The sequence below is a fragment of the Bidens hawaiensis genome, unplaced genomic scaffold (assembly GCF_021521415.1).
Source record: "Bidens hawaiensis isolate Kalapana, Puna unplaced genomic scaffold, B.hawaiensis_p1.1 tig00002414_1, whole genome shotgun sequence".
Taxonomy (NCBI): Eukaryota; Viridiplantae; Streptophyta; class Magnoliopsida; order Asterales; family Asteraceae; genus Bidens; species Bidens hawaiensis.
This window is the reverse complement of record NW_027491131.1, coordinates 637125-657387: the sequence shown is the minus strand read 5'-3', so window position 1 is coordinate 657387 and position 20263 is coordinate 637125. Positions and strand designations below refer to the sequence as shown.

Genomic DNA, 20263 nt, shown 5'->3' with positions numbered 1-20263 from the left:
TTTGTGTTATAATTCTAACATCTCAATACTATGTTTAAACATTTTGGCTTGTAAAATAACTTAACACTTTGGTATTAATGTTTGCTTAAGCACTTGTTATGAACACCACGAACGTCGCGTCATGCATTTCCACTTCGGTGGGTGTGACATCACCAACTTTATTATAGCAGATTATTGATACATCATATACGTATTATCACTTTAAGAAATGCTAGGTTTATTTGAAGAGAACTCTTACATATTAATAGCGTATTGTGAAACAAGCCTAATAGTTAAACAATAAGAGAAAAAGATCTAGCAAGAAAGATATTTTATCAAGTTTTTATCTAGTGTTCAATATATTATATTCACTTATCATTTGTTTAATATTTATAATTTCCAACAATTTCAACCAACTAAAGCTTTTGAGATTTAAAAACTATATATAACATAAAGATAAACATTCTTAAAAGTAAATATAGCCATTAGCCATGGTTTCATCACATAACTAGTACATGTATAACCCAAATACATTACAATGCATTAAACTCCAATAGAAAACATAAAATAGCAAAGGCTTCAACTTCCCTTTAAATGTTATAACAATATAATAGCACACGTCTTACATAAAATATTGATAAATATTATGGCTAAAAAGTTTTTGATTGAACATCAAAATATGATGTTAATGCTTTGGGTGCTAATTGCTAATTTAATGGTATTGGAACAACACAAAGAGGTTTGGCTCGGGATAAGGTGAGTCCAAATTTTTCAGACATGTCCAATGCCTCTTGTTGAATATTTGTGTCTACATTCCAATCGAAATTATTAAGTAATGAGCCCATCATCATTGGGACCATACGGATTGCAAGTGGCAAACCAGGGCATATTCTCCTGCCAGCACCAAACGGGATTAGATCGAAATCTTGACCCCTGACATCTAGCCCAGAGTCCAAAAATCTCTCTGGCTTGAATTCTAGCGGGTCTTCCCATACGGCTGGGTCTCGTCCTATGGCCCATGCATTCACAAGCACATGCGCACCCTTTGGGATGGTGTATCCATTGAGTTGCACTTGTGTATCAACTCTTCGAGGAAGGAGTAATGGGAGTGGCGAGTGTAGCCTTAAGGTTTCTTTCACAATGCACGATAAGTAGGGTAGCCTCGAGACATCATCCTCTTTTACGATTTTACCTTTACCAATAACTTGTTCAAGCTCCTTTTTGGCTTTAGTCATGGTATGTGGGTTACGTAGTAATTCTGTCATTGCCCATTCTACTGTAACTGAGGTTGTATCAGTGCCGGCGCTATACAAATCCTAGAATATCATGTATGTTAAATTGCAACAAGAGATAACATATTAAGAAATAGATGTAACTTCAGAAAATATACAAAATTCTTTGATATTTATCTCTCTTATGACATATTACTTGTTATAACAAATTACATCTTTTACTCTAATCGGCGTTCAGTACTTTAGCTATTTTATTGAAAATCACAATTTTAGCATTACTCAAAGGACCAGATACATTATTTTTCCAAATATTTTTCTTTTTCTTTCTTTTTAAAAACGGCAACTTTCTCATTTATTATGCTACCGCACTTCTTAAAGTTGGAGAGCTCTGTTGCCCCCCCCCCCCCCCCCCCCCTGCCTAGCCAGACTATATTGTCTTAATATGGCTCACGTTTTTTTTTTCTTTCTTCTTTTACGTTTCTTTTCAATTTTTTTCTTTTATTCTTTTCATCACTTTAACTTTTTTAAATTATTCTAAAACTAATTAATTAGTTAACCAATCTATTTTTTAAAATATACAAATTTTTATTTATTTGCACTTATATTTTCATTTGTTTATTTTAGTAATTTACTTTTCTTATATTTAAAAGAAATTAAATTCTTATTTTAAGGGGTATAAACGGGTTGAGTCGACTGTCGAGCTCCAATGTGCTTCGTCTTGGATCATCTAATACTTTACAACATTATATATACTAGTGGTGTATATTTAACAATCATAAATATATTTTAGAACAATCTTTTACCACATAATAATCTTTATTGATATATGATTTGGTTAACTATGATGAATATTAAAAAGAAAAAAGAAAACACGTTATTAGAGTTTTGAACCGTAGCCACAATTATCGTAACTAGGCGAGCTCGGGTTTGACTTAGCCCGTTTACACCCCAAATTAATTTAATTTGTTTTAAATGTGGAAAAATAAGAAAAGTAAATAACAAACACAAACAAACGAAAATAAATACGTACATAATAAAGTAAAAATCATTGTTGACTATATTTAAAAAAACGATTACAAACTAAGGAAAAGATTAAAGAAAAAAAAAAGAGAAAAGAAATGCAAAAGAAAGAAAAAAGTAAAAGAGAACGATTATTAAAAATTACTAACTTAATCCATTAAGAATAAGGTAATGTCTGATATAAAAGAGTGAAAGATAGAGTGAAATATGATTATTACAAATGAATAAATTAGAACATGTTTGGTTGTTATCTATCTATAATAATATATATAAATGAAAACCCTAAAATTCTACGTGTCGTGACGTGGTCGCTCCCCCCTTTTATGGAAGCCATCAGATTGCTTGATTCTTAAATGAAGGCCTCTCATTGATTTAACCCAAATTCATGGGTATGAGTCTTACCAAAACCAAATAGCTCTGAAACGGGCTATAACATCTCATTAAATTAAAAATTAATCTTACCAATTATTTGATATGAAAACCCTATAAATAGGGATATACTAAAAGTTAATATCCAATTTAAAAAGAAAAACATATTATTTATAAGTAATAAACAATTTTGTAGTAAAAAACATAAGCGGGTCATGGGTCACCAAATCTAGATAGCTTAACGGGTTATAACATATCATTTTCTTATGAAACCCTTTAATCATCAAACCCTTAGAATACAGAAAATTAAAATCCAAAAAATAAATATTAAAAATCAAAAAATGTAAAACAACCATTCTCTCAAGCCATTAGATTGCTTTATTTGTAAATGAAGGTTTCTCACGCATTTGACCTGAATTCAAGGGTAAAGGTCTCATCAAACCCAGATAACTCTTAAACGGGTTATAACATCTTATTATTTTAAAAATTAATCTCATAAATATTTGATATGAAAATCCTATAAAATAGGGATATACTAAAAATTAATATCCTATTTTATTTTAAAAAAATATTATTTATAATTAAGAAACAAATTTATAATAAATAAAATAAACGGGTAATGGGTATCACCAAACCCAGATGGCTTTTAAATTGGATTATAACATATCATTTATTTGTGAAACTATTTTATCATCAAACCTCAAGTATATTAATTATTAACTTTCTTACAATAAATAAAATTAAAATCAAAATATACATATATAAATATTAAAAACGAATGGTGCAAAACAACCTCCGTAATACGGGGAATAAAATCTAGTATATTAATAAAATGAATCATATTATAAGAAATATGATTCATTCCATTCCTAATATTTTCATTTAAGGGAACAAGTGTTTTTATTTTATTTCTTTAAGGAATAAAAAAATTGAACAATTTCCTATTATTATTATTATAATAGTCATTATTATATTATAAAGATTATTACTATTATTAAATTATTATTAAATTATTTTTTGTATTATAATACAACTATATTACTATTATTATTATCAATATTATTATTTTCGTCGTTATAGTTATTATTATTGTTGTTATTTTAACGAGATAACACTTTATAACGTGTACTCATGTTTTAACATTTTTATAATGTCTTATTTGGTTTAACGATATCGTCGTATTTGGTTTAACGATATCGTCACAACGTATGCATGATTCCTCAGTTATTACTAATATTATTTTTAATTATTATTATTATTACTATTATTAAATGTACTTGCTATCAAATACCATTAATAATCTGATAGAATCAAATTTACTCACCAAAAACAAGGCCTTCATGTGTGCTTGAGAGATCTCATTTGGGTTGTCTTGAATGGATTTTAAACACACATCCAATACATCATTTTGCTCAAATTTTCCCATTTGTAGCCTCTCATCAATTAACTCATCAAATATGCCAAGAACTTTAGCAAAATAACGAGTCATTCTTCCCATGGCCCCTTGTGGGTCAATCTTCTTCAACACTGGAAAATAGTCTACAATATTTAGTTTTCCCGCATCTACCACAATGTTTCCAAGCACTTCCTTAAACTTTTTACTAGAATCCTTATGCGGGGCTGTTAAATCCTTAGAGAAAATAGTGTTGGACAAGAGATTTAGCGAGGTTGTGAATGCAACATGACCAATGTCCACATAATCATTCGATAGGCTGGCTTTTCGACAATATGCTACTAGCTCTTCCACCTTTTGGATCCTTAAGTGTTGTTTGGCTTCAAGGGCGTTGTTAGAGAAGATATTGGAATTCAAGATCCTTCTAAGCATACGCCACTCAGTGCCAACATGGAGCCACACGACAGAGTGTGTGGCGTGGTTATGGGCTTTCACAGCGTCAGGGACATGTCGGTTAGAGAAAGCAAGGTCTTGCTTTTTGAGTACTTCTTTGGCGGCAATAGCTGAGGAGATTACAATAGTGGTGATATGACCGAGCTTTAAAGTCATTATTGGTCCATATATTTTGGCTAGTTTGGCTAGGGACTGGTTTGGTTTGTCTCCAAGCAAATGTAGGTTTCCGATCAACGGCAACCATGTTGGGCCTGGTGGTAAATTCTTAGGTTTGCCCCAAAAAACCGAGAAAGTGACTCGGATAAGTATGAAAGATGATAAAAGCACGCTCGTGATAATCAGAATATCCATTGATGGATGTCTAGTTTTGGTGGTGTTGTAGAGGCTTGTATATCTACAAGTATAAATAGTAGTTGGTTGTGTTAATGTGAAGGATGTCTTAGTTGCAAAATTTTACTCATTCACGTTGCTAACATTATCAGTTGAGGTCACAAAATAAGTGGACATTGATAGTCCATCTAGATACTTGTACTTTTATTTTAATTGGCCTTCAACTAATTTAATAATTTCACGTTTGAGTTGACATTTTTGTTTGTTAGTGTTTTCAATCAATAATTTAAAGTTATAATGTTTTCATTGGTTTCAACCATCGAAGTGTTCACACCTGATGGGATAAGTCTCAAAATAGGCCATTTGAAAAGAGAGAGTCTTAAAATAGGCTACAGTAATCTATCTCTATTGTGATATTTGGTTTCCTGCCGACGATTTTCGGCCCCCAATGAAAGAGTGACGTGTGTAAAGATACTGACCCCACCTGTGGGATTTCAAAGGAAATCAGTCTGACTCATGAGATTTTAAAGAAAGTCCGTCTGACCCGTGAGTTTTGATACCAAAATAGTTTCCTCCGTGAGTTTTGAATAAAGTTGAATCCACCTCATTCCACCATTGATTCACCACCACCATCACCGCCACTTGTCGGAAAACGGGAGAAGACGACGGAGATGATGTTTGGAAGATGACGAAGTTGATTCACCACCACCACCATTTGTCGAAAACCGAAGAAAACACAGAGAAGACGGCGGAATTGATTTACCACCACCACCGCCACTCGTGACTTGGCGTGAATGGCGACGATGATAGTAAAGAATCAACTTCGTAGTCTTCCAACCATCAATTCGGCCGTCTTCTCCGTCGTCTTGTCCGGTTTCCAGCAAGTGGCGGCGGTGGTGGTGAGTCAACTCCATCTTTCAAACATCAACTCTGCTATCTTCTCCTTCGTCTTCTCCGGTTTTCCAGCAAGTGGCGGCAGTGGTGATGAATCAATGGTGGAATGAGGTGGATTCAACTTTATTCAAAAACTCACGGAGGTGACTGTTTTAGTATCAAAACTCACAGGTCAGATGGACTTTCTTTGAAATCTCACGGGTCGGACGGATTTCCTTTGAAATCTCACGGGAGGGGGTCAGCATCTTTACAAGCGTCACAGTTTTATTAGTGGACGAAAACCATCAGTAGGAAACCAAAGCATCGCCTCCGTGAGTTTTCAAGGGACTATTATTAGAATTTTTAAATTTGATGGACTATTTTGATGACAGATTTCGTCTGTCATTGAGTCGCCAACTCCAGAACTTTTTCTTAAAGATTTAATAAATCCTTTATATTGTCAATTATATTTATAATTTTATTTTATTTTTCTTTGATAACCTTTTTCAACATCTTTTTTAATATTTCAAAAATACAGCTACATTATTCTTCAAACTTTTTTCTCATTATCTATTATTTTTAAAGTTTTAATTTCATCATTTATTATATTGATAATAACTAGGTTAGGGACCCGTGTACTACACGGGTGAAAAATTTAATAAAATGAAATTATAAAAAGACGTTTATATATTAGAACGTTAGGGTAAAAAAAACAAATTACATAAAAGAGGACATATAGTTTGAACTTGACCATACATTATTACATCAGTATGGTTATTCATGTTTGAGATATCCAGTGCGATATTGTACCCGTAACCTTCGAGCTTCAAGGTAATTCCATTTTTGTGAGTGAGAGACTCATTAATCTGCATCAATAACAGATTAAATACTAAAGAATAAAAATTTTAGAGTTGAGAAAATTAAAAAAAAAAAAAAAAAAAGGAATTGAAAACGTGGTAACATAATGCTACTAGATTTTCTTCATGTAGACACATAATAGTGTAATTACCTCTTAACCGCCAATATGAATACACCAACATTAGGCTTCTTAATTAATAAGGTCAACCCTAGACATTGTAGAAAGACATTGTGGACCATTTTGTAAATATCTATCGATAATCATGTTGTTTATTGCATCAATTAAATTCTAAAATAACTATACAAAATAGATCGATAAAGATACTACCAAGATATTTACAAAATAACTATACAGATAGATAATTAGTCTAATTTCCTGGAAGCAACCAGATATGAATCTATCTATAATATATATAAACGAAAACCCTAAAATCCTATGTGTCGCGATGTGATCGCTCCCCTCTTTTATGGAAGTCACCAGATTGCTTGATTTTTAAATGAAAACCTCTTATTGATTTAACCCAAATTCATGGGTATGGGTCTTACCAAAACCAGATAGCTCTTAAACGGGTTATAACATCCCATTAAATTAAAAATTAATCTTACCAATTATTTGATATGAAAATCCAATAAAATAGGGATATACTAAAATTTAATATCCAATTTAAGATATTATTTATAATTAATAAACAATTTCATAGTAAAAAATATAAGTGTGTCATGGGTCATCAAATCCAGAGAGCTTTTAAATAGGTTATAGTATATCATTAATTTATGAAACCCTAAGTATATTATTAAGTTTCTTATAATAAAGAAAATTAAAATCCAAAAATAAATATTAAAAAACAAAAAACGTAAAACAACCATTCTCTCAAGCCATCAGATTGTTTTATTTGTAAATGAAGGTTTCCCACGCATTTGACCCAAATTCACGGGTAAATGTCTCACCAAACCCAAATAGCTCTTAAACGGGTTATAACATCTCACTATATTAAAAATTAATCTCATCAAATATTTGATATGAAAATCCTATAAAATAGGGATATACTAAATTTAATATCCTATTTTATTTAAAAAAATATATTATTTATAATTAAGAAACAATTTTATAATATATAAAATAAACGGGTAATGTGTATCACAAAACCCAAATAGTTTTTAAACCGGATTATAACATATTATTTATTTGTGAAACCATTTTATAATCAAACCTCAAGTATATTAATTATTAACTTTCTTAGAATAAATAAAATTAAAATCCAAATATACATATATAAATATAAAAACAAATAATATAAAATAACCCCCGTAATACGGGGGATAAAATCTAGTATCCTATACATCAAGAAGAGTTGAGACAATGACCTACCACATAATATTCAAACTTTATATAAATAAATTATCAACAAACAAAACACCGTTTAATCATAAAACTAATTGTTTAACCAACCTATATGAGTCAGACTATAACCTCAAGCTCTTAGCAATGCTGTGCTTACGATCATTCTGTATAAACTGTAGAGGGACTGCAAAAGTGGATGTTATCCTTCACAGATTAGTAAAAAATTGGAAGTATCCTCGAACCAAACAAAGAGACAAAAGATTGTTCTTTAACTATAATGTTTTAACATCTTAATGGGCTGACATTCCCAAAATTCGTATATGGCTTTCGTTTTTTGTTGCCGGCTTCAATATCTGCAAATTTGTGAATATTTAAATGTAACTTTTATATGTATGTAAATAATATGCATTATGAAGCAACCTCTTTTCACAGTTGTGCAAATAGATGAGTTTCATCATTCAGAATAACAGAATAACTACTGTATAATGTAATACACATGAGTGCATCGATCAATGAATGTCATGCCTTCACCTTTTGAGATTTAGAACTTTTAAAATAATTATGCAATTGCAAGTTAGGAGATATTTTAATGCTTTTCTTCCAAAAAATTTTAAATATTTTTCTTTAAAAACACATCCATGACATGAGTTGAAGCTTAAAAGATGAAATTAGAAGACATAGAAGCAAGGATATGCTAATTATTGTCTTCTTTGACAGCACCGTCTTCTTTGACATTAGAAAAAACTGGTTATGTTCTAAAAAATTTAGAAAAACCAAAGCAATCCATCAATTTATAGTATCAAACATGTGAAATTTATGAGAATTTTTGGTGATATGTGTTAGGTTAATTTACACCGAAAGAGAACTCGTTGAATGTCCTGATTTGTCATCTATAATTGACGAGTTTAAAGAGCTTAAAGGTCGTCAGGTTGAGTTTTGATTATTTTTCAGGCACTCATTCTTCCCTCGCATCTCGTCTTTGTTTAAAAAATTGATTTTTTTTATATCTAAGAACGGTAGTTTGAATGGTGGAATTTAGAGTTTTTATTGTTTGGCCCGACCCGAACAGCATTGCTGACAATAAACTTAGAAGTAGGAAAAAGGCATTTGGTCTCGTAACTTTCAACTAGTCAGATTAAATATTCAAGATCCGTCACTTACAGCAGCACCTGTTTACATTAGATAAGTGAAAACTAATAGTTTATATAGATTTCCTTTTTTTCTTCCTTAAAAGTATTTTTTTAGGACAAATTTCTTGTGCTTCTCGAGACCAAAACCCAGAACATTTAGTTGTTTAAGAGACTTTGTCTCTCTTACTGGACCACCGACCCTAGAACTTTTTTTATAGTTTTAATTTTATCGCTTATACTATCGATAATATATATAACTGTATTTTTTTTATTTAATAATTTTTTCCTTATCTTTTTAATATTTTCTAAAATACAGCTACATTTTTCTTTAATATTTTTTATCATTATCGTTTCTTTTTAAGTTTTAATTTCATAATTATAATTAAATAATTATGCAATTGTTATGTTCCAGTCATATAGTCCGATACCCTAAATATTCAAGTGAGCTTTCCTGAGATGTTTCACGCCAAGCTCACTGAGGAGTACTACCCACTAATATAGACATCACACCTTCGTGTCATTGGACCAGAAAACCAATTGCTAACCTTTTTTAATCAAGTTCTTTTTACTTTTACTCCTTTTGTTTATTCGATCTATAAGCATCCATAATCATGTGCTGCGTGGGTTTGAATCATATAGGCCGATATACTTTCTATATATTAGTAGTTATACCTTTTTGTTTGTTTGGCCACACATCAAAAGGATGAATTATGAAACCCGCAACTAGAATGCAAACGCCCAAAAGACAATGCAAATGGAATCGAGTACACCAGTTGATGAAGCAGCGTCTTGCGTGGAGCTTAAAACGTGTTAACAAAACTTGAGCACAAGTAACGCATTCTTCACATCCAATTTATGTATAGCCCATTATAGAGGTGCACAAAAAAAACCGTTCCGGACCCGACCCGGCGGTTCCTAGAGGTGTACAAATCGGGTTTTTCAAATACCCGGGTTCGAGTATGATCAGGTATTGGTAATATCCGGGACGGGTCCGGGTATTGTCTCTAAAAACCATACCCTATGCATTGGGTTTGGGTCGGGTATGGAACCGGGTATTTTAAAAACGGGTATTTGAATACCCTATTTTCGGGTATTGAAAAAACCCTATTTTTGGGTTTTTTGGGGTTTTTTTTCGGGTATGGATTGGATTTTTATGGGGTTACAACTTTTAGGGATATATTCGGTTATTTTTCAGGTAATTTCGAGTGTAGATCGAGTATTTGAAAAACCCGGTTTCGGGTATTGAAAAAACCCGGTTCCGGGTATGTAATCGGTTCCTGGTTTCAGGTATAAATCGAGTCTGGTTCCGGGTACGGGTTTTGGTACTAAAATGCATACCCTATCCGTACCCTACGGGTAGGGTCGGGTACGGGGTCAAGTATAAAAAAAAACCGGTTCCGGGTATTTTTTTCGGGTCCGGTTCCAGGTTCAGGTTTTTTGTGCACCTCTAGAGGTTCCTACCCAGAACCGGACCCGACCCTACCCACGGGTACGGAGCGGGCTTTGGGTTTCTCCCCAGAACCGGTTCCACCAATACCCGGTCCAAACACGACCCAAACCTACCCGAAACCCGGTCAAATACCCGATTATACCCGGAATCGGTTCCTACCCGGGCCCGGTTTTGACGTTTGTTGACCATACCCGGAACCGGTTCCTGAAAACACCCGGTTTGTGCACCTATAACCCATGATTTGGAAACAGCTAAAGTGAGAACCATACGAATAGTGGGCCCGACCCAGTTTTACCCGATCCATGGGTAGACTAGGTTTCACCTTTACCCGATCAAAACCCAAACCTGGCCAAAACCCGATAAAAATCAGCAAACCTGATCAAAACCCAATACCAGGAACTGCTTCCTACCCGACACGGTTATTGACTTTTGTTAAACATACCCAAAACCGGTTCTTGTTACTGAAAAAAACCCGGTTTTTGCACCTCTAACATGATCATACGCATAAAACCGCACCCGACCAAACAGAACAATATGAAGTGAAGAGAAACCAAGAAAACAAAACCTTCGATCAACGTACTTTAACAGCAAACATCAAAGCACACATGTAATCAATGAATCCTAAATGTCAACCATATTATTCTCATTAAAATACCTATGCACACACGAGACGACCTCAGTTGTCTACATAGTATGCAACTTGTTTACAAACACACGATAAAACGATGAATAAATATAGATAACACCGACAATATACGACCAGGTAAAACCTTAACAAATATAACGATATTGTTAAATCAAGACCAAAAACCATTCATGATAAAAACAAAATTATTATTTATTATAGTAACCACTCTGGTTAGGGGGATAAGGAGAAGAAACCGTATATGGAGGCCTCGGAAAAGAACCTGGTTGCTGACCCTGACCCTGACCGGGTGCGTTATAATACGAGCCTTGCCATCCAGGATAAGCAGGCTGACCGTACTCATAGCCGCCAGCTGGCGGCGGTGGCTGCTGGCCCTGCTGAGGCGGGTATGGAGATGGAGAACCGTTATGGTAAGGAGGTGGTGGCTGGGGATGTGAATAGGACGGGTGCTGTGAATATGCTGACGTGGCAGCAGGTGGTGGCGGTGGTTGGTGTTGCTGTGCATACGCTGGTGGAGGTGGCTGGCGGTGGTAGTAAGGTGGTTGAGGGCGGGGTTGGGTGGTGGGTGGTTCGGGCTGGGAAGGTGGTCTTTGAGGCGGTCCGGTTGAAGGGTAGTTATACGTGTTTGAATTTTTATCTTGGAAACCTAAACCCGACATTTGCCTTTGTACGTCTTCGATCATTTCCCGACACTGTATGCCTCGTGTCATGATGAAGTCACTGCACTGTTGCTTTACACTTGTGATTGCTTCCTGTTTATTAATTAAATCAAATTCATAATGGTGATTAAATAATATAATAATATAATCTAAAAACAAAAGGATTTATAATACCTGAAGAGTAACATAAAACTTGAGTCCTTCATTAATGTTTTCTTTAATTTCTCGATACTTGGCAATGGCCGCTTCAATCTGCTTATAGCACTTTTCACAAGCAACTGCAGATACAATGAATATACAGATATACAATAACATAAGATCTTCGTTGAGAACGAATTAATTAATATAAATTATGAACGAAAAAGTTACCTCTATAATCCTCAATATTAAAAGTGCTAGCAAAATCACGGTTTTGAGACTGCAAACAAGAAAACCGATTAGAATTTGAGAGGATCGACTGCGTGTTTTTATGAAAGATCAAAACTCAAATACAGACCTGAATATGTAGCAATAACTGTTCCTGAGCTTGAAGGTTTTGAGATATTTCTTCACATATTTGATTATACTTAGCTATCTCTTTTCTAAAGAGATCTTCGTGTGAGCCTGCTGATGTCATCAACTTCGGGAGGATATCATCCTATACCCAAATAATAATATTATTAATACGAATTATATTATTGAAGAACTATGTAAAGATATATCCACAAGAATTAAACAAACCTTTCTCTTCATATCTTTCAACATGTCTTCCAGACCTGCCCTTTGAGCGCCCAGTGTCTCCAATTGCCTCTGCAATAAAACCAAAATAATTTTAAAAAACATGGCAAATGTAAATAGGAAAGTGTAGATATTATTATAACCTGCAATACACACATAGATATATAGAGGGAGGATCAATAACGTATAGGCACTTTTACATACTTCTTTAAACTTAATACATAAGACTATTTTCTTCTCTCCCACTATATATTATTATCTTCAATGCATGTTCGTTCATTAAACTTTAGCGTGCAAGCAAATAAACAAACGGGGTTTTCTTGTCCACATCCGTCCGTTAAGATAATGAGTATGCTTGTGTTTGTTTATGTTCGTTGTTTAAATTTAAAAGTATAAACAAACGGTTCACGACCGAACAATACTATGTATAAATTAATAAACATAACTAAGCAGACACCAATTATAAGTTAACATGAACATAAATACGTTGGGATTATATATTTATTAAACCTTTACTAGATTGTAATGGGCCTGAAAATTTTAGATGACCGTGTAAATAAATGAACTTAAACGAACGACGATAAACAGACAAATGAACAAACGTTCAAGAACATATGTAAACAAACAAGACAAGTGTTCATGTTCGTTCGTTTAACTAAATAAACGAACATAAACGAGCTTCCCGCCGAACGTTTTACACACAGTTCACTAAACGTAGGGTTACAGACACACTTAGGCGGTTCTCGTAGTTCTCTACTTAAAATTGGTTCTGAATAGAAAGCGCCCAAATAACATACAATACATGTCGATTTGCTTTTTCGACACTAGAGTAATATGAAGCCTTATAATATAAGTAAAATTACCAAGCTCTGTTTCAGGGCCCCCACTATAGCATCTTCATTGGCATCCAAAGACATCATTGGCTTAGACAATGTTGGTAGTGCAGATTCAATCTAGCAAATAAAAGATCGCAGAAATGAATTTAACATAAAAAAAGTTACACGTAACTCCAGATTTTTCAAATTTATAAAAAAAATAATAAAAATAATAATAAGCAACCACTAATTTTAAAAAACTTACAGGTCTGCAATCAAGAATAGACATGAGTTGCATATTCTCTCTAACTGAACGTTCAATTTTAGCATCACTATCAGCAGCTTGCTTTAAATTTGCTGCAAATCTATTTAACCGATCCTGCAAGTTTTTAGTAAGAGTATTAGACTGAGGCCGAGTCCACCGGGTCCCAAACTGGCTTCTAAATTGAGCATCTTCTGCAGCTTCTTTCTGAATAAGCTCCTCGGTCTGAACCAACAACTCATGGTTAACCCTCCTCAAATCACGAAGCTGTTGAAGCTCACCTTCCAAACCAGCTGGACCGCCACTAATCTGAACCGCTTCAACGTCTTCCCATAAAGCGGTTGGCAAAACTGCGTGTCCTTCCAATGCAAGGATCGAACCAGGCAGGTCCATTTCCTTGAGGCTGACTCGAGCCAACTCACTACCTTGTTGTAACTTCTCGGCTTGAGTTCTGATGATGTCATCAACCATTTCAGTGTACTTTGAAAGAGCCTTTGCACTGCTGTCAGGGACAAGACTTGCAAACATCCTATCTTTACTTGCATCCAATACCTCATTCATGTTTAAAGGTTTGACCATTGCGAATGCAGGAAGCGGTTGTAATGAGCTGGCTTGTGGGACCCTCATGAGGTAAACTCTGTCATTCTCTTTCATAGCCCTGTCTAAATTGGTTTTGAGATTGGTTTCTAGTTTGTTGATTGCATCAAGAATCTGTTGTGCGGCTCCTTTTGGGGATGATTTTTTGGCGTCAGTTAATGCGCCGATTCCACTTTTTAACCGTGCGATTTCTTCTGCAATTTCTTCTTTCTCGTGAAGCTCTAAACTGTATCTGTAACAAGCCTCTGCATAGAATAATGCTGCCTTTAGTTGAACATGAGATAACCACGGCTTGTCAAAGTGATTAGTGAGAGGCGCAGCATGTAGTGCAGCTAGTGCTTCTTCATAATAGAGTCCCACCTATATGTGAACAAAAGGTGTTGTGTAAAACTATCAGGATTCAAGATTGCAGTATCATATAGCAGTTTGAATTTGTATCATATCAAGTCGTTTAGCTGGAAATCATGTAAACGTTCACTATACATGATCAATGTTTACCTATGATGATCATAATTCTTAAATCAACACACATGCATAGAAATCAAACAATCAATTAACTGCAAAACTTAACATTCCAGTATCATATAGCAGCTTGAAGTTATATAATATCAGATTATCAAGTCGATTAACCAGAAATCATCTAACCATTCACTATACATGATTAGCCTTTATCTCTGAAAATCATGATTCATAGATCAACACGTATGCATCGAAATCACACAATCAATTAGCTGCAAAACTTAGCATTGCAGTATCATATAGGAGCATGAAGTTATACATTATCAACCAAGTCGCTTAGCTAGAAACCATGCAAATGCTTATTATACATTATTAACCATTATCTCTGATGAATATAATGCTTAAGGATCAACACGTATGTATAAAAAGCAAGCAAGTAATTCATTACAAAACTTAGCATTGCACTATCATATAGAAGCTTCAAGTAATATATCATATCCAGTTAATTAGCAAGAAATCATGTAAACGTTCACCATACGTAATTAACCTTTATCTTTGATGATCATGACGCTTAAAGATCAACAAATATGTATAGAAATCAAACAAAAAATTAACTACAAAACTTAGCATTGCGGTATCATATAGCAGCCTGAAGTTATACTGCCAGTTAAAGTTATAGGCTTATAGCATATTAAGTTGATTAGCGACAAATCATGTGCATTTCTATCCACACATTAGCAACCCTTATCTCTAATAATCATAATGCTTAAAGATCAACACAGCTGTATAGAAATCAAACACTACTGACTCAAAAACTTAGCATTGCAGTATCTTATAGCAGCTTGAAGTTATATCGTTAATCATATCAAACTATCAAGCTATTAACCTTTATCTCTAATGATCACGATACTTAACTAACGACACATATGCACAAAAATCAAACAATAAAGAAACCGCAAAATCTACCTGTCTGGAAATCTTGGAGCAAACCCCAGAACTACTCCCTTTGGCAATACTATTCTCAAACACACACTCCTGAGCCTGCGCCAACATCAACCTCTCCAACATCCCCGCACACTCCACCGACAAATCCACCGTTGTCGAGCTTCCAACCCCAGCCTTCACACTCTCATTATCCCTCAAATACGCAAACGCACCGGCCGCCGCAATAAACGCCTGCACTGCCTGCCGCCTCCCCTCCACACTCATCCTATCAAACCCTAACCCTATTTGACTATACACCGCCCCCAAATTAAACAACACTGCCGCCTTCTCGAGATGTATATTCTGTTGAACCGCTTTCTGCTTACTCTTAAACGCATCGTACCACGTAAACGTCACGGCGTTCACGTGATCCTTATCGGACGAGATCGGAAACCTGGATTCAAACATACATGGCCTTTTAAACAAGCTGTGAAGCTACCAAAATATCATTATATTTTCATTATCTAGTTTGATAGTAATTAAACCTATCAGAAACCTATATTCAAAGGCCTTTTAAACAAGCTATTAAAATACGATCATATATATTTTTCATTATCTAGTTTGATAGTAATAAAACCTATCCAGAACCAGGATTCGACCTTTCAAACAAGCTACTAAAATATCATTATATATTTTTCATTATCTAGTGTGATAGTAATAAAATGTATCAGAAACTTGGATTCAAACGCACATGGCTGGAGCTGTAAATGAACAAACCGGACGCCCGGACGTCCGTTCGACGAGAAGTTTGTTTATGTTCGTCCGTTTAATAAACAAACCGGACATGATCAAAAAAAAATTTGTTCGGTAAGCTTAACGAACAGACACTGACAGAGACCTCGTTCGTTCAATAGTATCCATGAGCATCCGGTAGCGTCCAGTAATGATTATACTTTTTGAAATTAATATGTAATCGTTTAGGGTCGTTTGTTCATTAGAGTCGTTTATGTATGTTTTGTCCATAAATGTTCATTAGTGTCTGCTAGTGATCGTTTGTCCATCAGTGTCCATTACTGTCCATGTGTTTGCTTGTCTAGTATTGTCCATTAGAGTCCGTTTGCCCGTTAGCGTTCGTTTACAATATTAACAAACAAACACGGGCAACTCAATTCCTTAACGGATGGACACGGAATAGAGTGTTCGTGAACCGTCTGCTTGTCCGACAAAAGTTAACGAACGAACACAGACAAGGTCTCGTCCAGTCCGGTTCGGCCCGTTTACAGCAGCCCTACTGACAATGCCTTTTAAACAAGCTACTAAAAATATCATTATATTGTGATAGTAATAAAACGTATCGGAAACCTGGATTCAAACGCACATGACCTTTTAACAAGCTACTAAAATATCATATCATTATAGTGTGATGGTAATAAAACCTATCGGAAACCTGAATTCAAACGCAACAAGCTACTAAAATATCATTATAGAGTGACAGTTATAAAAGGTATAGAAGACCTGTATTCAAACTCACAGGACCTTTTAAGTTTTAACAAGCTATCATTATATTTATCTGAAACTATATGGTCGTTTGTTCATTAGAGTCATTTATGTATGCTTTGCCCATTTATGTCCATTAGTGTTCGTTTATTAGCTTCCATTAGAGACTGTTAGTGTTCATGTGTCCTTTAGCGTCCGTTTACAGTGATATTAACAAACGGAGACGCGGACAAACTCTTCGGTAGAGTGTTCGTGAACCGTCCGCTTGTCCGATAAGAGTTTATGCTCGTGAATCGTCCGCTTGTCCAGACGTCCGTTCGACTAGAAGTTTGTTTATGTTCGTCCATTTAATAAACGAACCGGACATGATAAAAAAATTGTTCGGTAAGCTTAACGGACGAACACGAACTGAGACCGCGTTCGTCCAATAGTGTTCGTGAACATCCGGTAATGATTATACTTTTTGAAATTAATATGCAATTCGTTTGTCTATTAGTTTCTATTAGTGTCCATTAGAGTCTGCTAGTGTTCATTTGTCCGTTAGCGTCCGTTTACAATATTAACAAAAGGACACACACAAACTCAATTCCTTAATGGGCTGACGGAAACGAATACGAATTTTCACTCCGTGGAGTGTTCGTGACCGTCCGTTTGTCCAGCAGAAGTTTAACGGACAAGGTCTCTTAAACAAGCTACTGAACTATCATTAATAATAATAATAATAATAATAACAACAAAAATAATAATAATTATAACAATAATAATAATAATAATAATAATAATAATAAAACACTGTCCGTTATAATAAGTATCTAAACAGATCAGAAACCTGGATTCGACGGCGGTTAGGGCTCTGAAGTAGGACTGATACAGATCACGGCGAGAGGTGAGTGAATCTGCGGCGGAGGCGCGTTCGATAGACGCACGCATGGATTTTAGGGTTTCGAGATCGTCATCTAGGGTTTGGGCTTGGCGTTCGGAGTAATTGAAGACGATGTAGTTGCGTAATGGACGGTAGAGATCGATTGAATTGGTCTTCTTCTCGTAGATTGCGAGCATGATGTTGGTGGTGGTTGTGGATGATGAAGTCGCCGGAGTTGACATGATCGGTGACGGAGATTGGTATTGTTATTATTATTATTGTTATCGTGACGGTGTGTATGTATAGAGAGAGATTTGGGTTTTTCTTAGGTGGCAAGAAAAATGTGACTGGGCGTAAAATAGTGCCAAGTACCATTCATGTCACACCACTGTTAGCAACCAGTAATACTGTAAAATACTCGTATAAAGATAGAAATAAAAAGAAGGAAAAAATTAAACCGAGCGGGCAGTGAACGTAACGCATTGAACCATGCACGTGAGACGCAAAACATGGAAAGCAATAGTTGAGTCGATCTAGGACCTTCGTGTTACGGCGGGCACCTGAAACGCAGAAAAATATGTGTAAAACCTTTGAATCACGCACACATGTTGCGACGTGTTGACTCGCAAAATTTAGACCGAAACGTAAAAAATTTTTGTAAAAGATGAAAAGTATAGTGGAACGAAACTGAAAGTGAAAAGTGTTGAGATTAAGTTGTAAAAGATGTTAAAAAATTGGGTTAAAAGTAAAGTATTAAAGATAAAAAAATAAAAAAGAAAAACCAAAAATGGGTACAGCCCACTAAAGACCAAGGTACAAACCATGATACATACTTAAGTAGCTAATTTTGTAAAAGATGAAAAATGTAATGGATCGGAATTTAAAGTGAAAAGTGTGGGGATTGGATTGTAAAACATGTTAAAGTATTGGGTTAAAAGTAAAGTATTAAAGATAAAAAATGAAAAGGAAAAACCAAAAGTGAGTACAACCTACTAAAGCCTAAGGTACAAACCATGATGCATTGCTAATTGTGTGTGTGTGTCTATATATATATATATATATATATATGGTAAGGTTAAAATAAAAACCCACTTGAGTTGTGAAAACTCTAGAAATTCATTCTCAATCACATGTTTTTAATTAAAGTTTAAATCTTGTGGTCCACAATTAAAGTGAATAAAAAATGTAAATATAAATATAACTTTTTCTCTCTCCTGAAAACATATATAAAAATTAGTAAAAAATGTTAAAAAGTAGCAAAACATTTTTTTTTATTTTTCGATGTTTTGTATTAAATGTAACGACATATATTACGTGTGCAAAAAAAAACGATGTTACATAGGGTTTTCACGGGTTTTCACAACTTAAGTGGGTTTTCATTCTATACTTCCCATATATATATATATATGGGAAGTATAGAATGAAAACCCACTTGAGTTGTGAAAACTCTAGAAACTCATTCTCAACCACATGTTTTTAATTAATGTTTAAATCTTGTGGTTCACAATTAAAGTGAATAAAAAATGTAAATATAAATATAACCTTTTCTTGCTACTTTTTAACATTTTTTACTAATTTTTATATATGTTTTCAGAAGAGAGAAAAAGTTATATTTATATTTATATTTTTTATTCACTTTAATTGTGGACCACAAGATTTAAACTTTAATTAAAACATGTGATTGAGAATGAGTTTCTAGAGTTTTCACAATTCAAATGGGTTTTTATTTTAACCTTACCATATATAGGCTAAGTATAAAATGAAAACCCACTTGAGTTGTGAAAACTCTAGAAACCCATTCTCAATCACATGTTTTTAATTAATGTTTAAATCTTGTGGTCCATAATTAAAGTGAATAAAAAATGTAAATATAAATATAACTTTTTCTCTCTCCTGAAAACATATATAAAAATTAGTAAAAAAATGTTAAAAAATAGCAAAATATTTTTTTTTGATGTTTCGTTGTTTTGTATTAAATGTTACAACATATATCACATGTAACAAAAAAAACGATGTTACATAGGGTTTTCGCGGGTTTTCACAACTCAAATGGGTTTTCATTTTAACCTTACCCTATATATATATATATATATATATATATATATATATATATATATATATATATATATATATATATATATATATATATAATTGTTATAAAAACTTCTTAATAAAATGTTAGTATGGGTAGTATGGGTGTACAAGAAACCGAAATTGAAAAAACTGAACTGATACAAAAATTGATGGGTTGGTTACTTGGTTTTATGTTTTTGTAAAAAACGGATTTATGGTTCTATTTTGGTTTTACATGTAGTAAAAATTGAAAAAACCGAACCGAATCTCCAAAGTTTTCTTTTTCTATTTTAAGTAATTTATAAATTTTAATAATTATATAA

At 33.9% G+C, this 20263-nt stretch overlaps 2 protein-coding genes across 2 annotated transcripts; both read right to left on the bottom strand.

Moving 5' to 3' along the window:
- Window positions 1–516: 516 nt before the first annotated feature.
- On the bottom strand, window positions 517–4819 carry LOC143619181 (7-ethoxycoumarin O-deethylase-like). The gene is made up of 2 exons (XM_077091178.1): window positions 3925–4819; window positions 517–1295 (listed from the first exon to the last, which is right to left on the bottom strand). The coding sequence occupies exons 1-2, from the start codon at window positions 4795–4797 to the stop codon at window positions 687–689; spliced, it is 1482 nt and encodes a 493-aa protein (XP_076947293.1). The 5' UTR covers window positions 4798–4819; the 3' UTR covers window positions 517–686.
- A 6232-nt stretch (window positions 4820–11051) lies between these two features.
- On the bottom strand, window positions 11052–18128 carry LOC143619183 (vacuolar-sorting protein BRO1-like). Its single transcript, XM_077091181.1, has 9 exons — window positions 17835–18128; window positions 15551–15962; window positions 13532–14485; window positions 13315–13404; window positions 12455–12523; window positions 12231–12371; window positions 12104–12152; window positions 11909–12012; window positions 11052–11827 (listed from the first exon to the last, which is right to left on the bottom strand). The coding sequence occupies exons 1-9, from the start codon at window positions 18107–18109 to the stop codon at window positions 11264–11266; spliced, it is 2658 nt and encodes an 885-aa protein (XP_076947296.1). The 5' UTR covers window positions 18110–18128; the 3' UTR covers window positions 11052–11263.
- Window positions 18129–20263: the final 2135 nt, after the last annotated feature.